Raw genomic sequence first — 21434 nt, 5'->3', positions numbered from 1 at the left:
ACAGGCAACTAGCCAAGCCAAATTTTGTCGACTCCTGTTATAGACTCCCAATCAGACCTCTCAGTGTACTGAAGACAACAGGTGGTTAAATTCTTTGATGAGTGCCTTCCCGTATGATGTCATTTGCTGATGTTCAAGAGAGATTAAGTGTATAGGTTACACAGTAGATGCTTCTGGAAATTACAGTAGCTTGACTTCTATCCTTACCTAAGTGGAGATATCTTCCAACCTTCCACATGTGAGCTGTATGTAAATGCTGCTCTTATTACCTTACCCTTTAGAAATACATGATTTGATAGCATAATTATTTTTATTTGTATTATGCTTTAATAGGCCCACTGGAGTAATTATTCACTTCTTTTGCTTTAGTTAATAAAGCTGACCAACTTATGAAAAACTGCATTAATGTGACTTTGTTAGCTCAGAAAGAATAAAGTGAGTTATTTACTCTCAATTTATTTCTTTTTCATAGGAAAGCTAATCTTTAAAACATCCTTTGTTTTATGTAGGACTCCTTTCTGACACTTCGAAAACCCTGTATGTAGAAAGAGGAGGGCTGTTTGAAGGGTGGCAGTTTAAAGGTTGAGAAGGTAGTAGCTATTAGAATGATGGACAGTGAACAAGCTTAAAGTATTTTGCTTTGTTTTATAAATTTCTCCTCTTGATAAATGGTGCTGAGAGGGCATGCCAGAGGTCACCAAAGGGAAGCAGAAAAACCCGACTTTCAGCCAGTTAAGTGATGATCAGGAAACTGATTCCTGGGACTTTGGCCAACAGGAATGATGAAAACATAGAAGTAGCTCCCGAAACTTGCATAAGTAACCAGTTAATTTGTTTTATATTAATATCACTTAATTTGTTTTATATTATTATCTATTCAGTCTATAGTGGTTAGTCTGTATAGCTTTCCAAGAGACATAACACTATATCTACCCCGAGGCAGTTTTCTTTGGCTATGTACAGCCTCATCCTTTACTCACTGTACAGCAGACATCACTTCTCAGTTGCCATGGAATCAAAAGGTTAAGAATCACATTAATGACCAAAATATTTCTAATTATGGCTATCTTACACCTTACACCTTTAAGATTAAGCCCAATTTTTTGGTTTTGCCAAGGAAATTCATTTTTCATATTCTATCCTATTTTTAGATTATAAATTATTTAAGAGATGTCTCACTTATGTGGTTTAAAAGAACCACTCAAATTATATCCAGATTTGCTTGCTGGATGTTTATAAACTCTCAAAAAGTATAAATCTTAAAATCTAAGATCTTTACCTAAAAATTACTTCTCAGTAAAAATAACACGCAAAAACTTGATATTGTATAACATTTTATTTAGCATTCTTATACATTACACAAAATAAATACTTGGATAACTCACATCTAACAAACTATACATGTATTTTTGCCATAGGAAAGCACAAGGATAAGAGAGAAATATCAAGAGTCTCAAGAACTTTTGAATGAAGCAAACAGTTTCCCACAAAAATTCAACTATAGACAATTCCCAAACTCATTTTATGAACCTCATCAAGATTTTACCAGTCCAGATATATTCAAGAAGTCAAGATCTCCATCTTGGTATAAATACACTTCTACAGTCAGCACGGGGATCACAGAAAGTTCAACTGGACTTTGGCCTACAATTTCCCAGTTTACTCTTAGTGAAGAGACAAACACAGATATTTATTATTATGGCATCATCATACCTGTCCTTTTGATGTTAGTATTGCTTGCTTTATATTTTCTCTGAAGATATCAAAATTCCTTTTGATAATTTTTTAAGTTTCCAGCTCTTCATCAAAATGTTATATTCTTATTTCAGTGTTTCCTCCCAGACATTTTTAAGGTAATTGGCTTTAAAAAGAGAACACATTTTAAGAAAGTTTATGGACACTCTAAAAAATAAAATTGCTTTATTCTAGAAATAGTGTCATAGCACAGTTTGGAAAACACTTTTCTGAAGTTTCAGATCACCTAGGAAATCTAGAAAAGGAGTGTAATGTTTTTGATCAGAGAATTTGAAAAATAAAAATAAAGAATAATGAGTTTCAAAAGTTTTAGATAAGCTGATATGCTATATAGATCTGTATTCTAGAAAATATTATTGAAAGCTAGGACATTTTATGAGATGTGATTAACAATTTGCTTACCTTACTACAATATGGACATTCACCAAATATGATGTTAAAACTCTGTCTACTAGTTAGTAGTCCTCTCAGCCACTGCAAATTTTAAAAGATAAAGGAGAAGCGTCAGCATGATTACAAATTACAGATACTCCAAATGTCACTCCCTTTGTTTTAAAGTGCATTATATTTTTATTCCAGAAGACTTTGCTTTTTTGTTTTGCAGGAGTAAGGGGTATATTTCCTGAGCCAATAGCAGACTATTGATATGTTGAACAACAAGGGAAATCAACATGGAATTGAAAGTCTAAACCACTGGTTTATAACCAGATTATGGGCTCCTTTAAGAATTTGATGAGAATTATGCATTTTCTTTATCCCCAGAATAGACATACATAAAAATAATGCATACAACTTCCTGGTGTTCATAGACCTTCCCTAAACCCATTAATCACAAATTAACAACTCCTGCTGTTAAAAGATACTATAGGCTCTTGAAAATTTCCTTCTTAGTTCTGGTCTTAATCACTAACAGTAGGTTAATTTTCAACCCATTGATTACAAGCATGAACCAGTGAATTTTTTAAAATTAAATGAATATTCATAATTACAAAAGAAAGCATGTGTTCCCTTAGAGTATTTCTGTAATTTGACCTGATATTTTATGATTTTATATAAGGTAAATAGATGTCTCTGCCTAAGTTCTCCATTGGCAAAGTACAGATGGCACCAGCTGCTACCTCTAATCACAAAAGTAAAGATATGATATAAAGGAAGGCTGAAACTGAAGGCAACATACAATTGCACGGTGTTCTGTATATAGCTGCACACAGTTTATCATCTATCAACTAGGCCCTAAAGTGAAGCAAATGACTAAAGACAGGAATGAAAGTAGACTTCACATATAGTAAATAAAGTGGCATTGTCTGAGTGCTGTGAGATATTCAGATCACAAAAGGCATTCTTCTCAACATGAAAAGTAGTATTATTGGATATATTCTATTCTTAAATGTAGCCTGAAAAGTAATAGGTACTACATAGTGCTAATTTCATTTTCACTTTATTGCTGCCACTTTCAACCACCTCCACCTTGGGTAAATCTATGACGTTTACACTGTGGTAACAAGGTATTTATAGAAAGATTCCAATGTACCATCAATTTAATTTGTTGTGTGTTAATAAGCTAGTCCATGAATATATTCTGGATAGATTTTCTCCCTTCTTGGATACTTCAGGACATTTCTCCACTCATTAGTAACTGTGATGAAGAAATGAAGCACATAAGCATCTGGAATAAACTGGTAAAAGGAGTTAATGGCAAAAGAGAGGGTCACTATTGACTAAACAGATTTTAGATTCTGTTATGTTGTGTTATCTGAAGAAAGTCTTGACAATGTTTTTATTTTTTACCTCATATAAGCATATTTGATGGAAAGGTTGTCCACACTGGGAATTATCACACACTTGATCAGGAATGGCACCGTCAAGTTGATAAGCATAACAAATTCCACAATCCATAGTAAAATCCTTCAAAAGAAAAATATTTATAAAAAGCATATGTGTCTCACTTATTCGTTGTACATATTTGGGAGGGTATGTGTGATATTTTGATACATGTATACAATGTTTAATTATCAAATCAGGATAATTTAAGATACTCATCACCTCAACATTTACCTTTTATGTTGGGAACATTACAATTCTCCTATTTTAGAATATGAAGTCACCTATGTGTTTAAAACACAAGGTAAGATCAGGAAGAATGTTGTATAAATACACTTTTTATAAAAGTGACTATATTGCTGTATTATAGGAAATATAATTACATTACTATTTAACACCTAGCAAAGCTACTGTAGAATGTTTCCTTTTTCACTCACATATATACAGCTAGGCTAAAAAAGAGAATCCATTTTTGGCTGGCAAGATGTTTGGGCATTAGTAATTTTCCCATATCATACACTGATATAATGTCCCTGATAGTATTTAAAGATAGGAATTGACATTAGCTAGTAATTAGTAAACAGCACAATTCTGTAACTAAAGGAAAAAGAAACTCACCACCATTTAGTAGTCTACAACCTTAGCAGCCTTGTCAAAAATCAATTCTAAGTTTATTATTTTTGCAATATAGTGGTATCTATTCAATTTTGAGAAACTATACTGCTTCACAAACACTTATATCAAGCTAATCAGTACTTCAGCCATCCATAAACAGACTGTGTAGAAAAGCCAAACATCTCATTAGCTACTTTGGACCTTTCCCCTTATTTTTAATAAATGACTGTCATTAATGACTTCACTACTGAAGACCATAAAAAAAGTGTACAGTTGACCCTTGAATAACATGGGTTTGAACTGCACAGGTCTACTTATACACAGATTTTTTTTTCAACCAAATGCCGATCAAAGCTACAGTACTGACAGGATGCAGAACCTGTGTTTATCTGAAATCTGTGTATACAGAGGGCCTACTTTTTTCTATATATGGGTCCCACAGGGTAACTGTGGAACTTCAACGTCTGGATTTTGGGGCAGCCCGGAAATCAATCCCCCTGTTCCAAGAGACAATTGTACTTAACAACCAATCAAAGGTAAACAAGTTTTTTGATGCAGTTCAGAAGTCTGCGTTATAATATTTTTCCAATTCCCTCCTTCTTCAGTATCATTTTTCACTAAGAGAAGCATTTAAACTTCATTATACAATACTGTCTGGAATATCAAAGCACTGATAAAACTTACAGATTTTTCCAGGATAGCACGAGCTGGAAAATCAATTTCTAAAACATCTTTCAAGTTTTGTAGCACACTATTTTCTGGATCCCTGAAAGCATGGGGAAAAAAAAATTATGCTATGAACTTTGTAAAATCACCAAAAAGTAAAAATTATATTGCCAAGGTACCTACCACAAATGTATGTTCCTGCTCAGCTTAATTCCCAGGGGTTTTACCACTTCAGATAAAAAAAAAAAAGGTTTAATAATTGCATGCTCTACTCTTGGTTTGTAAAGCCACATTTGATACAGAATGTTTCTTAACTACTTGATTAAAAAATCAAAATTATATGTATTATGTTAAAAAAATTATACAGTTCACAACGCTGAGACATTTTCATTTAAAATAACTATCATTGTTGCGGTGAGCCAAGCCGTTACACTACATACTGGGCAACAAGAGCAAAACTCTGTCTCAGACAAAAAATAAAAAAAATAAAAACTAATAAAAAAAATAAAACATAAATAAAATAAAATAAAACATTAATAAAACATTAATAAAAACATTAATATACTAATATTGTCTAATAATTTAACAATTTAATAATAATTTAATTTAATAATTTAACAATGGTAGGCAAGGATTTTATGACTCTATTAAAAAACGTTTAAGTCTCAGATGTCATACCATGGTCAGCTCCAAGAAAGAAGCACTCAGGAAGCATAGTAGGATGCCTGGGGTCTACCTCTATATTTATGGAAACATTATTCCCTGGAATGAAACAAGATTAAATCTTTTAGAAGTAGAACAGCTCATCAAACAAGCCAATACAAAATAAAGGTGTTGGTCTGGCTACCTATTTCACTGTATACCCACGGAAAGATTAACCAAATGTTTTGTAGTTTTTTGTAATGGTAAATATTATAATTTAACCAAAAGAAGTAATGTTGACATGATTATCATTAAAGGGATCTTAAATTTCAGCCAATCAACAAATTGATATATTTAATGAGATTGCAATTCTGGTCAACTGTATTTAAGTTTAAATAAAAATGTTCTGTGGAGTGATAAAAGTCTTTAATATCAAAACTATCACAAGTCACATGTTTAAGAAATAATTACCTAAATTATTTTTCATGGCTTTCTTGAAAAAGTTTACATTTCATAGAACTATGGCCAAATGTAAAAAGACCAGCAATACAGTAAATGGTAAAAACAAACATTAAAGATTCAAGTTTTATAAAAATTTATAAAAGCATTTTCTGAATTATTTTGCTGCATGTGAAACTCTCCCTTATAATTTAACAAAATATTTCACTCACATTGGCAACTGTTCATTAATAACCAAAACAATAAGTAACCTAATTTCATAAGACCTAAGAAAACTGGCACTAGATTCTTTTATAAATTTTAACTGTACTGGACTACAGCATAAGTTTCAGAAATTTTACTTCTATTTTTTGAAGGTACATAGTGTAATTGCTTAAGATCAATTTGGATTTCATTTTCATGGTAAAAAATGTCTTGATAAATTCTATACAGTAAAATAAGCCTTTCACTGAGGCTGACATCAACATAAATGCAATTATCGCACATCTGGCAAAAAGAGGTCATTAATGGAAAAAAATGACTAGCCATTCAATGAGAAAAATAAAAATACAAAAAGTTATAATCTCATTTGGTAACACATTATTTACTATGAACATAAATCTCTTATTAGCCCTCAACAATGTCATCTAGTAATGGCTCCAGACAGTATTTTCATTTAATATGGGCATATTAACTAATTTTTCCATTCACTGTTCAAAACTGGGTCTTAAGAAGGCAAGTCTTGCCTGGAGTTTGAGAAAAAAGAAGCTAACAGGTAAATAGGGAATGAATTAAAAATCAGGCGATTTATGCTGAATGAGAAATATATTTAATCATAACCTGATAATTATTTTAATGGGGCCACGAAAAAAATGAATAACTACATTTCTTTGAAGAAAATATTTTCATTCTTACCATCTACTTGTTCACAAATATAGCATAATTTGGTTAATTATTCCAAATTAAATATGGTTAGACTTTTTGAAACCAGGAAAGTAACAATACTATTTGTAGAATTGCTGTACAAGTATACTTTCTTCTCATAATACCATGCATGTCACATTCTCCCCCCAGATAATCTATATTATACCTAGGTATAAAATATAAAAATTGCTCACTAACTTGGATGTGATTCACATCAGAATTTCAAAATACCCTTGAACAACGTATCTATTTATCAAAAAAGAAAGAAATGGGTATCTTAAAACTAGCTATGGTATTTCATGTGAGCTTAAACATAGTTTATCTAAAATCTTGAGAGGCTGAACTCTAAAAGTGACTTTATGTTTTGCTTGCTTATAAAGAAAATACATAACCATTTTATAGTCAAGAGAATATGATAACACTGCACAGGTATGTATGATTATACCATATCTCACTCATAAATTTCATATATTTGTAGGGAAGAAAATACATAAAACTACAAATTCTTTCCAGTGGCATGGTCTACTGCAAGTTCTTTTATCTTCCTCTGTATTTCTAACAGAAAATATTCCCAGATCTGAGCACATTAATCTTAGAAGATTCTAAGTTTCACAAATGAAGACTTCATTATTCTAACACTTTTTTTCTTGTTCTAAGTAATGTAAATTTTGAATTACCTGTTCCACGATTTCTGTGCTAATTAACAGCTAATTAAACACTACTCCTGAATGTTACCTCCATTGGATCATCACCTTTTATAATGAAACACCTCAGTACTTCTTTTCACCTAAAATATTTCTATTTAAACGTGCAGCCAAAAAAAAAAAAAAGTTCATACCAGAAAATTTTAATAGTTGACTTCATATAAAGAAGTCTGGGTCCAACTGTCATTGTTAGATTTATTTTCATAAGTAATACAAAATAAACACCTAAAAACAAGCCCTTATTCCTCTTTGTCCCTACCTAATGCAATTCTACGTGCTGTTGCACTCCGTGGAGGTTTTTCTGGCTCAAGTACCCAGGTCTTCTCATCGATTTCATCCATAACATCCCAGAATGCCTTTAGTGATTCTATTGCTGCCAAAAACTGACTATAAATGCTTATTAAGGAGCTCTGTAAAAAAATGAAAGTTGAATAAGTTATATGGCACTCTACCAACAGCAGATAATATTTTACTTAAAATACACTCAATTTAGAAATTTTAAGCTTTGCTTCATTTTAGCTACAAAGTAGACTCCAGTAAACAGGAGTCAACTCTCCCTGCTTCACATCTCTTCCTATAGTGTTAACAGGATTATTTTTTATTGACAGTACACTATACACCTGAGAAAGAATGGCTTTTTAAAAAATCATAATATTTTTATTATAAAGCTTGATATATTACATGTATGGAATAGTAATAAGTACAACAAGATGTATGTACACACAACTTTAATAAATATTAATGTACACGATATAGCTAACATTGGACCTGTACAAAGTGTCTATACAATTTTAGTATGAAAATCTTAATTTCATGTTTGCTGCAGCAATCAAGTTAAATGCAGTGCTATTTGTAATTTAGTGAGATTATCTTTAAATATTATTAAAAACGTTGGAGACCTAATCAGGCAAAGAATATGAAAAGGTGTTACACAATTGTAAAGAATTAAAACAGAAGGTACAAACGATGTTTTTACACATTTAACTTTTAGCCAATCTCTAAATTCAGCATTTCATATTTTAATCCTCTCTATAGGAATTAGCTTAAATATAGTTTCACTACATTTTAAGTAATGTCAAAACTGACTTTAAAAACAATTTTTAAACAAATGAGTTTCCCATAAAACAATGTGGTATGTTTAAAAGATACAACTGCTTACTAAATACTTTTGATATAAAATCAATCAAAATAGTTTAATAAGAATTCAGGGTTTAGTTATTGTTTCAAGTAAGCAAAATGTAAAGTCACATACTACAAATGTTTTCAATCTGAAATAACAGGCCACACCAATAATTTAAGAATATGACACACCCTAAGATGAAAAGAAACTAGCCACTTCCTTAAACATGTATTTTATACCTAATACTTAAGGAAAACCCATCTCATTTTGTCATTTCAGTCAAGGTTTACACTTGGATGAATTCATGGCTCAGTTTCACTGAGCTGGATTCAACTGTCCTAACCTTCTACACATACTAAAAAAAAGTGGGCCAGGTGCGGTGGCTCACGCCTGTAATCCCAGCACTCTGGGAGGCTGAGGCGGGCAGATCACAAGGTCAAGAGATAGTCTTAGACCATCCTTCTCAATAAGGTGAAACCTTGTTTCTACTAAAACTACAAAAATTAGCTGGGCGTGGTGGTGCACGCCTATAGTCCCAGCTACTTGGGAGACTGAAGCAGGAGAATCACCTGAACCCGGGAGGCAGAGGTTGCAGTGAGCCAAGATCGCGCCACTGCACTCCAGCCTGGTGACAGAGCTAGACCCCGTCTCAAAAAAAAAAAAAAAAATAGTGGTGCGAAGTAGGAATTAGAGCCTAATACCTGATAACCTTTGAGGATATTGACGGTATAATGTCTGCTCTCTTCTAGTATGCTTTACTTATCTAAAAGTTAAGATGACAGAATCCAGAAATCAGAAAATTGAATTCCCAAGAAGCTAGTTTTAAAATCAGTACAATAGTGTATCTCTGTCTCTCCTCTCTCTCTCCATCTGTTTCTACATATGTACTTAAAATCCATAACTACCTATTCCTTTGTACACCCAAGAAAACGTTAACTCCCTTGCCAAAAAAAGGTTACAAAATATTTTCACAGTGGCATCCTTTATTTATTTCCAATGGCATTATCCATTTCTCTTATGCACAACTGCAAATAAAATCTTAATTGCATTTTGAACAGAAAAAGATACATTTTTAATTAAGAAAACAGCCAAAAACAAAACATCCCTGGAACTAGAAGTTACTTGGTAATTACAGAAAAAGTGAATTTTAAACCCTAAAAGTCATTATATGATTTTACTAGCTAGCCATTTGAGGTATATACATTAAACAGTATTTTTACATTCCAGATGGGGAAAAGAAAGACCAAAAATGTAACAAGTTTGACAAAGAAACACTTCTCTTAGCGATTTCAATGAACTTAAGGGATAGACATCAAAACTATTATATCAGTAAGCTATGTGATTAACTAATAGTTTTTTCTCAAACTGCTTATTTTGTCCATTAAATCACTAAAAAGCCTTATTTTGAATTTTTTCCCCAAGTTGAAAAAAAATACATTATTTCTAAATATTATCAATGGAATTAAATACTTTATATACAGCACCACAAATACCAAGGAATAATATGGCCAAAATTAAAATCAAAATTCAGTAAGTATCTTGCAGGGAGATGAGTTCTCTAAAAAATATTTTTTAAAAATAAAAATAGCCGACATTCTCGGTGGCTGGCAAGATGGCCAAATAGGAGCAGCCCTGACCTGCAGCTCCCAGCGAGATCAAGGCAGAAGGCAGGTGACTTCTGCATTTCCAACCAAGGTACCCAGCTCATCTCACTGGGACTGGTTAGACAGTGGGTGCAGCCCACAGAGGGCAAGCCGAAGCAGGGTGGGGCGTCGCCTCACCCGGGAAGCACAAGGGGTTGGGGAGCTCCCTCCCCTAGCCAAAGGAAGCCATGAGGGACTGTGCCATGAGGAATGGTGCACTCTAGCCCAGATATGCTTTTCCCACTGTCTTCACAACCCACAGACAAGGAGATTCCCTCCAGTGCCAACGCTACCAGGGCCCTGGGTTTCAAACACAAAACTGGGTGGTTGTTTGGGCAGACATTGAGCTAGCTACAGGAGTTTTTTTATACCCCAGTGGCGCCCGGAATACCAGCAAGACAAAACCGTTCACTCCCCTAGAAAGGGGGCTGATGCCAGGGTGCCAAGTGGTCTATCTCAGCAGATCCCATCCCACGAAGCCCAGCAAGCTAAATTCCACTGGCTTGAAATTCTTGCTGCCAGCACAGCAGTCTGAAGTAGACCTGGGACACTCAAGCTTGGTGGGGGAAGGGGCATCCACCATTACTGAGGCTTGAGTACGTGGTTGACCCCTCACAGTGTAAACAATACCACCAGGAAGTTTGAGCTGGGCAGAGCTCACTGCAGCTCAGCAAAGCCTCTATAGCCAGACTGCCTCACCAGATTCCTCCTCTCTGGGCAGGGCACCTCTGAAAGAACGGCAGCAGCCAAGTCAGGGGCTTATACATAAAACTCCCATCTCCCTGGGACAGAGCACCTGAGGAAAGGGGTGGCTGTGGGCACAGCTTCAGCAGACTTAAATGTTTCTGCCTGCTGGCTCTGAAAAGAACAGCAGATCTCCCAGCACAGCACTCGAGCTCTGCTAAGGGACAGACTGCCTCCTCAAGCAGGGGTCAAAAGACACCTCATACAGGAGAGCTTCAGCTGGCATCTGGAGGGTGCCCCTCTGGGACGAAGCTTCCAGAGGAAGGAACAAGCAACAATCTTTGCTGTCCTGCAGTCTCCGCTGGTGATACCCAGGCAAATGGGGTCTGGAGTGAACCTCCAGCAAACTCCAGCAGACCTGCAGCAGAGGGGTCCATTAGAAAGAAAACTAACAAACAGAAAGCAACAGCATCAACAACAACAAAAAGAACATCCACACCAAAACCCCATATGAAGGTAACCAACATGAAAGACCAAAGGTAGATAAATCCACGAAGATGAGGAAAAACCGCGCAAAAAGGCTGAAAATTCCAAAAACCAGAATGCCTCTTCTCCTCCAACGGATCACAACTCCTTGCCAGCAAGGGAACAAAACTGAACAGAGAATGAATTTGACGAATTGACAGAAGTAGGCTTCAGAAGGTGGGTAATAACAAACTCCTCTGAGCTAAAGGAGCATGTTCTAACCCAAAGCAAGGAAGCTAAGAACCTTGAACAAATAGACTGATAACAAGTTCTGAAATTGAGGCAGTATTTAATAGCCTCAAATAGCCTTGAAAAAAGGTTAGTGGAATTGCTAACTAAAATAACCAGGTTAGAGAAGAACATAAATGACCTGACGGAGCTGAAAAACACAGCACGAGAACTTTGTGAAGCATACACAAGTATCAACTGCCAAATCAATCAAGCAGAAGAAAGGATATCAGAGACTGAAGATCAACTTAATGAAGTAAAGTGTGAAGACAAGATTAGAGAAAAAAGAATAAAAGGAAATGAACAAACCCTCCAAGAAATATGGGACTATATGAAAAGACCAAACCTATATTTGATTGGTGTGCCTGAAAGTGATGGGGAGAGTGGAACCAAGTTGGAAAACACTCTTCAGGATGTTATCCAGGAAAGCTTCCCCAACCTAGCAAGGCAAGCCAACATTCCAATTCAGGAAATACAGAGAACACCACAAAGATACTCCTCGAGAAGAGCAACCACAAGACACATAATGGTCAGATTCATCAAGGTTGAAATGAAGGAAAAAATGTTAAGGGCAGCCAGAGAGAAAGGTTGGGTTACCCACAAAAGGGAAGCCCATCAGACTAATAGCTGATCTCTCTGCAGAAACCCTACAAGTCAGAAGAGAGTGGGGGCCAATATTCAACATTCTTAAAGAAGAGAATTTTCAACCCAGAATTTCATATCCAGCCAAACTAAGCTTCATGAGCGAAGGAGAAATAAAATCCTTTACAAACAAGCAAATCCTGAGAGATTTTGTCACCACCAGGCCTGCCTTACAAGAGCTCCTGAAGGATGCGCTAAATATGGAAAGGAAAAACCAGTACCAGCCACTGCAAAAACATACAAAAATATAAAGATCATCGACACTATGAAGATACTGCATCAATTAACGGACAAAATAACGAGCTAGCATTATAATGACAGGATCAAATTCACACGTAACAATATTAACCTTAAATGTAAACCAGCTAAATACCCCAATTAAAAGACACAGACTGGCAAAATGGATAAACAGTGAAGACCCACTGCTGTGCTGTATTCAGGAGATCCATCTCACGTGCAAAGACACACACAGACTCAAAGGGATGGAGGAATATTTACCAAGCAAATAAAAAGAAAAAAAAAAAAGCAGGGTTTGCAATACTAGTATCTGATAAAACACACTTTAAACCAACAAAGATCAAAAGAGACTAAGAAGGGCATTACATAATGGTAAAGTGATCAACGCAACAAGAAGAGCTAACTATCCTAAATGTATATGCACTCAATACAGGAGCACCCAGATTCATAAAGTTCTTAGAGACCTACAAAGAGACTTAGACTCACACACAATAATAGTGGGAGACTTTAACACCCCCACTGTCAATATTAGACAGATCAACGAGACAAAAAAGTAAAAAGGATATTCAGGACTTGAACTCAACTCTGGACCAAGCAGATCTAATAGACATCTACACAACTCTCCACCCGAATCAACAAAACATACATTCTTCTCAGCACCAAATCGCACTTATTTTAAAACTGCCCACAAAATTGGAAGTAAAACACTCTTCAGCAAATGCAAAAGAATGGAAATCATAACAGTCTCTCAGACCACAGTGTAATCAAATTAGAACTCAGGATTAAGAAACTCACTCAAAACCGCACAACTACATAGAAACTGAACAACCTTTTCCTGAATGACTACTGGGTAAATAACAAAATTAAGGCAGAAATAAGTAAGTTCTTCGAAACCAATGAGAACAAAGACACAATGTACCAGAGTCTCTGGGACACAGCCAAAGCAGTGTTTAGAGAGAAATTTATAACAAAATGTCCACAGGAGAAAGCAGAAAAGATCTAAAATTGACACCCTAACATCACAATTAAAAGAACCAGAGAAGCAAGAACAAACAAATTCAAAAGCTACCAAAAGACAAGAAATAACTAAGATCAGAGCAGAACCGAAGGAGATTGAGACACAAAAAGCCCTTCAAAAAAATCAATGAATCCAGGAGCTGGTTTTTTGAAAAGATTAACAAAATAGACCGCTAGCCAGACTAATAAAGAAGAGAGAAGAATCAAATAGATACAATTAAAAAAAATGATAAAGGGGATACCACCACTGATCCCAGAGAAATACAAACCTCCATCACAGAATACTATAAACACCTCTACACAAATAAACTAGAAAATCTAGAAGAAATGGAAAAATTCCTGGACACGTACACCCTCCCAAGACTGAATCAGGAAGAAGTCAAATCCCTGAATTGATCGATAACAAGTTCTGAAATTGAGGCAGTATTTAATAGCCTACCAACCAAAAAAGCCCAGGACCAGAGAGATTCCTAGTCAAATTCTACCAGAGGTACAAAGAGGAGCTGGTACCTTTCCTTCTGAAACTATTTCAAACAGACAAAGGACTCCTCCCTTACTCATTTTATGAGGCCTGCATCACCCTGACACCAAAACCTGGCAGAGGAACAACAAAAAAAGAAAATTTCAAGCCAACATCCCTGAACATCAACAATGCGAAAGACCTCAATAAAATACTGGCAAACCTAATCTAGCAGCACATCAAAAAGCTTATCTACCATGATCAAGCTGGCTTCATCCCTGGGATTCAAGGCTGGTTCAACATAAGCACATCAATAAATGTAACCCATCACATAAACAGAACCAAAGACAAAAACCACATGATTATCTCAATAGATGCAGAAAGGCCTTCGATAAAATTCAACAACCCTTCATGCTAAAAACTCTCAATAAATTAGGTATTAATGGAACATATCTCAAAGTAGTAACAGCTATTTATGACAAACCCACAGCCAATATCATACTGAATGGGCAAAAGCTGGAAGCATTCCCTTTGAAAACCAGCACAAGACAAGCATGCTCTCTCGCACCACTCCTATTCAACACAGTATTGGAAGTTCTAGCCAAGGCCATCAGGCAAAAGAAATAAATAAAAGGTATTCAAATAAGAAGAGAGGAAGTCAAATTGTCTCTGCAGATGACATGACTGTATATTTAGAAAACACCATCGTCTCAGCCCAAAATCTCCTTAAGCTGATAAGCAACTTCAGCGAGGTCTTAGGATACAAAATCAGTGTGCAAAAATCACAAGCATTCTTATACACATTAACAGAGAGCCAAATCATGAGTGAACTCCCATTCACAATTTCTACATAGAGAATAAAATACCTAGGAATACAACTTACAAGGCATGTGAAGGGCCTCTTCAAGGCGAACTACAAACCACTGTTCAAGGAAATAAGAGAGGATACAAACAAATGGAAAAACATTCCATACTCATGGATAGGAAGAATCAATATTGTGAAAATGGCCACACTGCCCAAAGTAATTTATAGATTCAATGGTATCCCTATCAATCTACCACTGGCTTTCTTCACAGAATTAGAAAAAATCTACTTTACATTTCATATGGAACCAATAAAGAGCCCATATAGCCAAGACAATCCTAAGCAAAAAGAACAAAGCTGGAGGCATCATGCTACCTGACTTCAAACTATACTACAAGGCTACAGTAACCAAAACAGCATGGTACTGGTACCAAAACAGATATATAGACCAATGGAACAGAACAGAGGCCTCAGAAGTAATGCCACACATTTACAACCATCTGATCTCTGACAAACCTGACAAAACCAAGCAATGGAGAAAGAATTGCTGTTTATTAAACGGTGTTGGCAAAACTGGCTAGCCATATGCAGAAAACTGAAACTGGACCCCTTCTTTACACCTTATGCAAAAATTAACTCAAGCTGGATTGAAGACTTAAACGTAAGACCTAAAATCATAAAAATCCTAGAAGAAAACCTAGGCAATACATTGGCATGGGCAAAGACTTTATGACTAAAACACCAAAAGCAATGGCAACAAAAATTGACAAATGGGATCTAATTAAACAGCTTCTGCACAGCAAAAGAAACTATTAGAGTGAACAGGTAATCTACATAATAGGAGAATATTTCTGCAATCTATCCATCTGACAAAGGGCTAATATCCAGAATCTACAAGCAACTTAAACAAATTTATAAGAAAAAAACAACTCCATCTAAAAGTGGGTGAAGGATATGAACAGACACTTCTCAAAAGTGTCCAACAAACATATGTAAAAAAGCTCATCATCACTGGTCATTGGAAAAATGCAAATCAAAACCACAATGAGATACCATCACATGCCAGTTAGAATGGTGATTATTAAAAAGTCAGGAAACAACAGATGCTGAAGAGGATGAGGATGTGGAGAAACAGGAACGCTTTTACACTGTTGGTGGAAGTGTAAATTAGTTCAACCATTGTGGAAGACAGTGTGGCTATTCCTCAAGGATCTACAACCAGAAATACCGTTTGATCCAGCGATCTCATCATAGGGTATGTACCCAAAGGATTATAAATGATGTTACTATAAAGACATGCACATACATGTTCATTCCAGCACTATTCACAATAGCAAAGACTTGAAAACAACCCAAATGCCCATCAGTGATAGACTGGAAAAGAAAATGTGGCACATATACCCCACGGAATACTATGCAGCCATAAAAAAGGATGAGTTCAAGTCCTTTGCAGGGACACGGATGAAGCTAGAAACCATCATTCTCAGCAAACACACACAGGAACAGAAAACCAAACACTGCATGTTCTTACTCATAAGTTGAACAATGAGAACACATGGACACAGGGAGGGAAACATCACACACCGGGGCCTGTCGGGGCGTGGGGGACTAGGGGAGGGATAGTATTAGGAGAAATACCTAATGTAGATGACGGGTTGATGGATGCAGCAAACCACCATGGCACGTGTATACCTATGTAACAAACGTGCACATTCCCCACATGTATCCCAGAACTTAAAGTATAATTTAAAAATAAAATACAATAAAAATAGCCATCTTCTCATTTTTTAACATAAGCAGTCTCACATCTCACCAGAGCTACTGTGCCATTGTTTAAAGGGTTTTTTTTTTTTTGCCCATTTGTAATGTGCAAAGTAATCAAAAATGATATTGAAACTTTTCAGAAAAAAAAGTGAGAGTACTAATATTAATGAGATAACATTAAAATAGTAAATGTTAATAAGGATGCAAAGCAACTGAACTCTCATATACTGTCAGTGGGCAGGTAAATGGCACAACTGTTTTGAAAAGATTTGGCAATTTCTTTAAGAATTAAATATATTCCTACCTTATAACCTGGCAATTCCACTCCAAAAAAAGTGAAAAGATATATCCATAAAAATACCATTACCAGAATGCTCATAGCAGCTACATTCATAAGCACCAAAAACTGGTAACAGTCCAGATGTTTGTCAAACAGGCGAAAGGATAAACAAACCTCAGTATATTCATGCAATGGACTACTACTCAGGAATAAAAAGGAATGAACTATTGACCCATGTCACAACATGGATAAATTTCAGAAATTTGATGGGTAAAATAAGCCTATGTAGGAAAGAGTACATACTGTATGCCTCTGTTTATAATATCTGGAATAGGTATAACTAAACTTAGGTGGAAAACAATCAACATAATGGGGATTTACTAGGACGAGACAAAACCCTGTGATGATAATGTTCTGCATCTTGACTGTGGATTGCACTGGTGTATCCATTTACTGGAACTTACGGAACACTTAAGATTTATGCACTTTACTGTTTCCAAATTTTACAAAGAACTGAACTCTAGTTAAATGTATGCATGCTGATGACATATTTTAAAGAAAGTATTCAGATACCTGCAAGTTACTTTAGATAGAACTAAAAATGGCTGGATTTATGGGTGGAAGAAAGGATGAATAAATGGAAAAACATATGATAAACAAAATATAAGAACGATTAACTATAAAATTTAGATGGTGGATATATGGGTATTCACCATAAACTTTTTCAATGTTTCTTGTACGTCAGAAAATTTGTAATAAAACATTGGAGGGGGGAATGAATCTCAAAAATATTAAATAAATGACATAAATTATGTGTGAGTTACTTGTTATAACTGAGAAGGTTGACCCAAATTATTATTTCTGGATTAGGATATAGACTAATTTGCTTCATTTTAAAAAATATTTAATAACTGGCCTTTAAAAATTAATCTTCAAATCTATACATTTAAATAATATATTTAAAACCCTCTCTAAAACACACAAATAATGTCTTCTCAGAAAAAAGCTCACTATATAAGACAGATTATAATCTTTGAAATGTCTATGATAAGCATTCTGAACCACAGAATCTTAAATAGGTTAAAAAAAAATACATCTTACCTTCTAAGTAAAATGTAGCATTTCCTTCAACTATGGATATAGATAAGAAACCACAGAAATATTACCAGTAACCGTAACTTTCTCCACAATAAAAATCATACTGGAATCACCTAAGGAACTTAAATATTAATATAAAAATTCTATTCTACCCATTCCTTTTTAATTGATGTTAGCTCAATACAGCCTTTATATTGGGACTTTAAAAAGTTTCTCAAGTGATTCTAATGTGCAGATAAGGTTAGAAACCACTAGTGAAAGAATGAAGAATAGCCATGCTTGTTTCAGTCCAACTATTACCAGAGTCATACTTCCATACAATTCACAAAAAGAAAGGCATCCTTAAGAACATTTTCATCATAACTTTGACTTTTGTTGTTAAGGTTTAAAATAACATTCTATTTTATTCCTGTGATAAATTCTGGAATTTTTGAGGGGTATACAATAAATTTGTAAGAAATAAAACCCATTTTATACAGCTACCCTATGGAAGAAACAGTTTTATCTTCAACTTAAAATAGTCAATTTGTAACCATATTTAACAAACCATAGGGGTCAAGCATTGAAGAATGCAAGTCCTCACTTACATCACATCAGGTTATACAAAATTAAGTAAATAAATACTACATAAATGAATGATATCCTAATACAACCCAATCCAGCAAATCTGAATAATGTGTCTACTGAGTGTTACAATCAACACTAGATACTGGTGATACTAAGAAAACAGAAAATGCAATAGAGTATGCTGATTAAGATCACAAACTATAGCCAAGTAAGTCTCATTCCTAGCTCTACCACTTAACATTAGTTGCATCTTTTCAGCAAGTTACTTACCTCCCTTAGCATTTGTAATATGGAAATAGTGTTAATCCTCACAAGATCTGAGTGAGATAATGCAGATAAAATGCTAACTTCTTAGAGTAAATGTTTAAAAATTGGGAGCTATTATTATAAGACATATTATAGTACTCGTCCTAGAGAAGTTCACAGCCTAATGAAATAATAGCAAAATATCTGTACCATATCAAAGGATTAATACCCTTTATATAAGGTTACTAAAAGATATTTTTAAAAAAAAGAATAGAAAAAATGAATGAAGACATAATTTCCTAAAAAGTACATACATGATCAAATAAAAATATCCAAACTCTTAAGTTTAGATATTATTTCACAAATTGCAGAGCTTCAGAGTTAGAGGATATTGAAAAAAAAATAAGTATATGGGTGTAGGTCTGAATTCTCCAAAGTAGCTTTTCCTTCATTAACCAAGATAGCTTAATCCCATGGTTTGGCTCCTCTCTTACAGCACTCCCCTTATTAGTTACTGCTTTTATTACCAAACCTCAGTGAAGAGGTCAGCATTTTGTAGGTCCTATGGAATCTTTATCCATGCTCTTAATCCATTCCAGAATAATCAAGAGTGGTTTTGTTCTCACTCTGCTTCAGTGATTTTAATCTAATCTTTTACTGGTCCCCAGTTAGTGTGGTTACATTTTTAAAATCCTCTTTTATGACAATGACAATTTTTTATTCTCTTCTTTGTACCTTTCCATATTTCCTATAACATTTTTATAATCCTAGAAAAGCACACAAAGAAATAAAAACAAGTGATCTGTTATCCATCCTTTCATTTCCTGATACTCACAGTATAGCAGAAAGTACATTAAAGTTGATTCAGTGAAATTAACGTTTTAGCCATGTACGGGACTATGTTGGCTTCTCCAATATAAAGTTAAAAGTACCCAGTTTGCAAGGAAATCACAGCTCCCATATTGATGGTAACAAGGTATTTGATCTTAAGCAAGACATACTCAGCCTCTCTAAGCTTTAACATTGTACTTATAATTGTGGATGGTACAGTAGACAACTTCTAAGGTAACTTCTAAGGTGACTTCCAGGCATAAAAGTCAAGAATTCTAAATATAACTGCTTGAAAATCCATGAAGTAGGTACTGCTTTCCCCTTAAAAGTACCGAGATTCCCTTTCAAGATGCCATTACAATGTAATCTCATTTATTACCAATTATTGTTTATAAAGGGATTTTAATAAATATGAATATATCCATTAAATACAAATGTCTATTTATATGATTTAATATACAATAACAATTTACTTTGATCAAAATAATTTTCACATCAGAATCAAAAATCTTTTATATGAGAATCAAAATATTTGGATTACATTATACTTTATATCACCATGTATTTAAAGGAGAAGTAAAAAATGCATTACAAATCTACCATTATTGCCTAAAATATAGGAGAAAAACTGCAGCAGTCAAAAAACTCGAGTTTTGGAATAGGTTTTGAACCATAAATTCTTAACAGGAATAGCAAAACAACTGTATAGCTTAAACACAGTGAAGATCCAAAAATTACACCCAGAACTTCAGATCTGCTAATCAAAGGAAAATGCCATCTGTTTTGTGCATGCATACAATAATAAGAATAAGGAAATGAAGAATAAAAATATAAGAGAAAAAATTAAAGACAACAGAAATTAGCAACAGAAAACAATCCTTAAACATACATACATAAGCTGCATGCCCCAAAAGCAGTAACTGTCTTACAGAGAAGAAAAGTATCATAGAAATCAAGATAATGCAGAAGCCTCTCAGCTAAGCCTTATCATGGTATGAGAAGGAAAAGAACACAATTCTCAGCACCATCTTGTCCTTAAAAAGTCCCCCAAAAGGGGAGGAAACACCGTGAGAAAGTTAGGAAACATAAAACAAGGTGAGAATAAATAACAGCCAAGTACATTCTACTTCACCTTCCACAAAAGGTCTGCAGCAAAGGTCCATGCTGAAGGCACACCAACCCACCACAGACTTTAAAAAAATCTATTTGTTCGTCTACCTTAACGTGGGGTAGGACTGTAGGAGAAAAAAGAGGCACAGGCCAAAAGAGAAACTAGAAAACTACCTCTATAATACTATATGCAGAAGGAGCACAGAAGCTAACTTAAACGGGGAAATATTTCCTGATATGGAGTCTAATCTTCCTATGGTGAAAAACCAAAGGTCAGAAGAATAAAAAAAAAATTAATCTTAAGGAAAAAATAGACATCTCCACATGATTTGAAAAGAGCAGGCATAAAGATATTAAGAGATCAATCCAATATAAGTTCTCCTAAGGCACTTAATGAAATTCTCTGTACCTAAATCAGAATTACCTGAACTGTTCCGTATAAGGGCTCGTCCGTGAAAAGATCTGTATTTGGGATCTCTGTGTTAATGCACCTGAAAGTTTCCGAACACACATACTGAAAAGATTTCTGAACAAACCACCCAACCAGCGTATCTGACATTTAAACCTTGAGATCATGAACCATTAGAAAGTTACTCCATTCAAAGGTCACCA

The 21434-nt window shown here is 34.8% G+C and overlaps 2 protein-coding genes across 29 annotated transcripts in view; one reads left to right on the top strand and one right to left on the bottom strand.

Annotated features, from left to right (window-relative positions):
• VRK2 (VRK serine/threonine kinase 2) overlaps nt 1-3674 on the top strand; it is a 112974-nt gene extending 109300 nt beyond the window's left edge. For all 12 annotated transcript variants that reach the window (XR_012422357.1, XM_045369266.3, XM_074011717.1 and 9 more), the window contains one exon: nt 1419-3674. Coding sequence is in view for 7 of the 12 variants with exons in the window: in XM_045369266.3 (XP_045225201.2) it covers nt 1419-1757 (339 nt within the window). In the remaining 5 variants the exon portion in view is untranslated. The remainder of the gene's footprint in view (nt 1-1418) is intronic.
• The window catches only part of FANCL (FA complementation group L), an 84012-nt gene continuing 63901 nt past the window's right edge, over nt 1324-21434 (bottom strand). For all 17 annotated transcript variants that reach the window (XR_012422358.1, XR_012422359.1, XM_005575814.5 and 14 more), the window contains 7 exons: nt 7825-7975; nt 5536-5619; nt 5041-5086; nt 4876-4957; nt 3544-3660; nt 2158-2229; nt 1324-1861 (listed from right to left, as the gene is read on the bottom strand). Coding sequence is in view for 15 of the 17 variants with exons in the window: in XM_005575814.5 (XP_005575871.2) it covers nt 1826-1861; nt 2158-2229; nt 3544-3660; nt 4876-4957; nt 5041-5086; nt 5536-5619; nt 7825-7975 (588 nt within the window). In the remaining 2 variants the exon portion in view is untranslated. The remainder of the gene's footprint in view (nt 1862-2157; nt 2230-3543; nt 3661-4875; nt 4958-5040; nt 5087-5535; nt 5620-7824; nt 7976-21434) is intronic.

Source organism: Macaca fascicularis, chromosome 13, assembly GCF_037993035.2.
Source record: "Macaca fascicularis isolate 582-1 chromosome 13, T2T-MFA8v1.1".
NCBI lineage: Eukaryota > Metazoa > Chordata > Mammalia > Primates > Cercopithecidae > Macaca > Macaca fascicularis.
The sequence above is the reverse complement of the archived record's forward strand: the minus strand, read 5'-3'. Positions and strand labels throughout refer to the sequence as shown.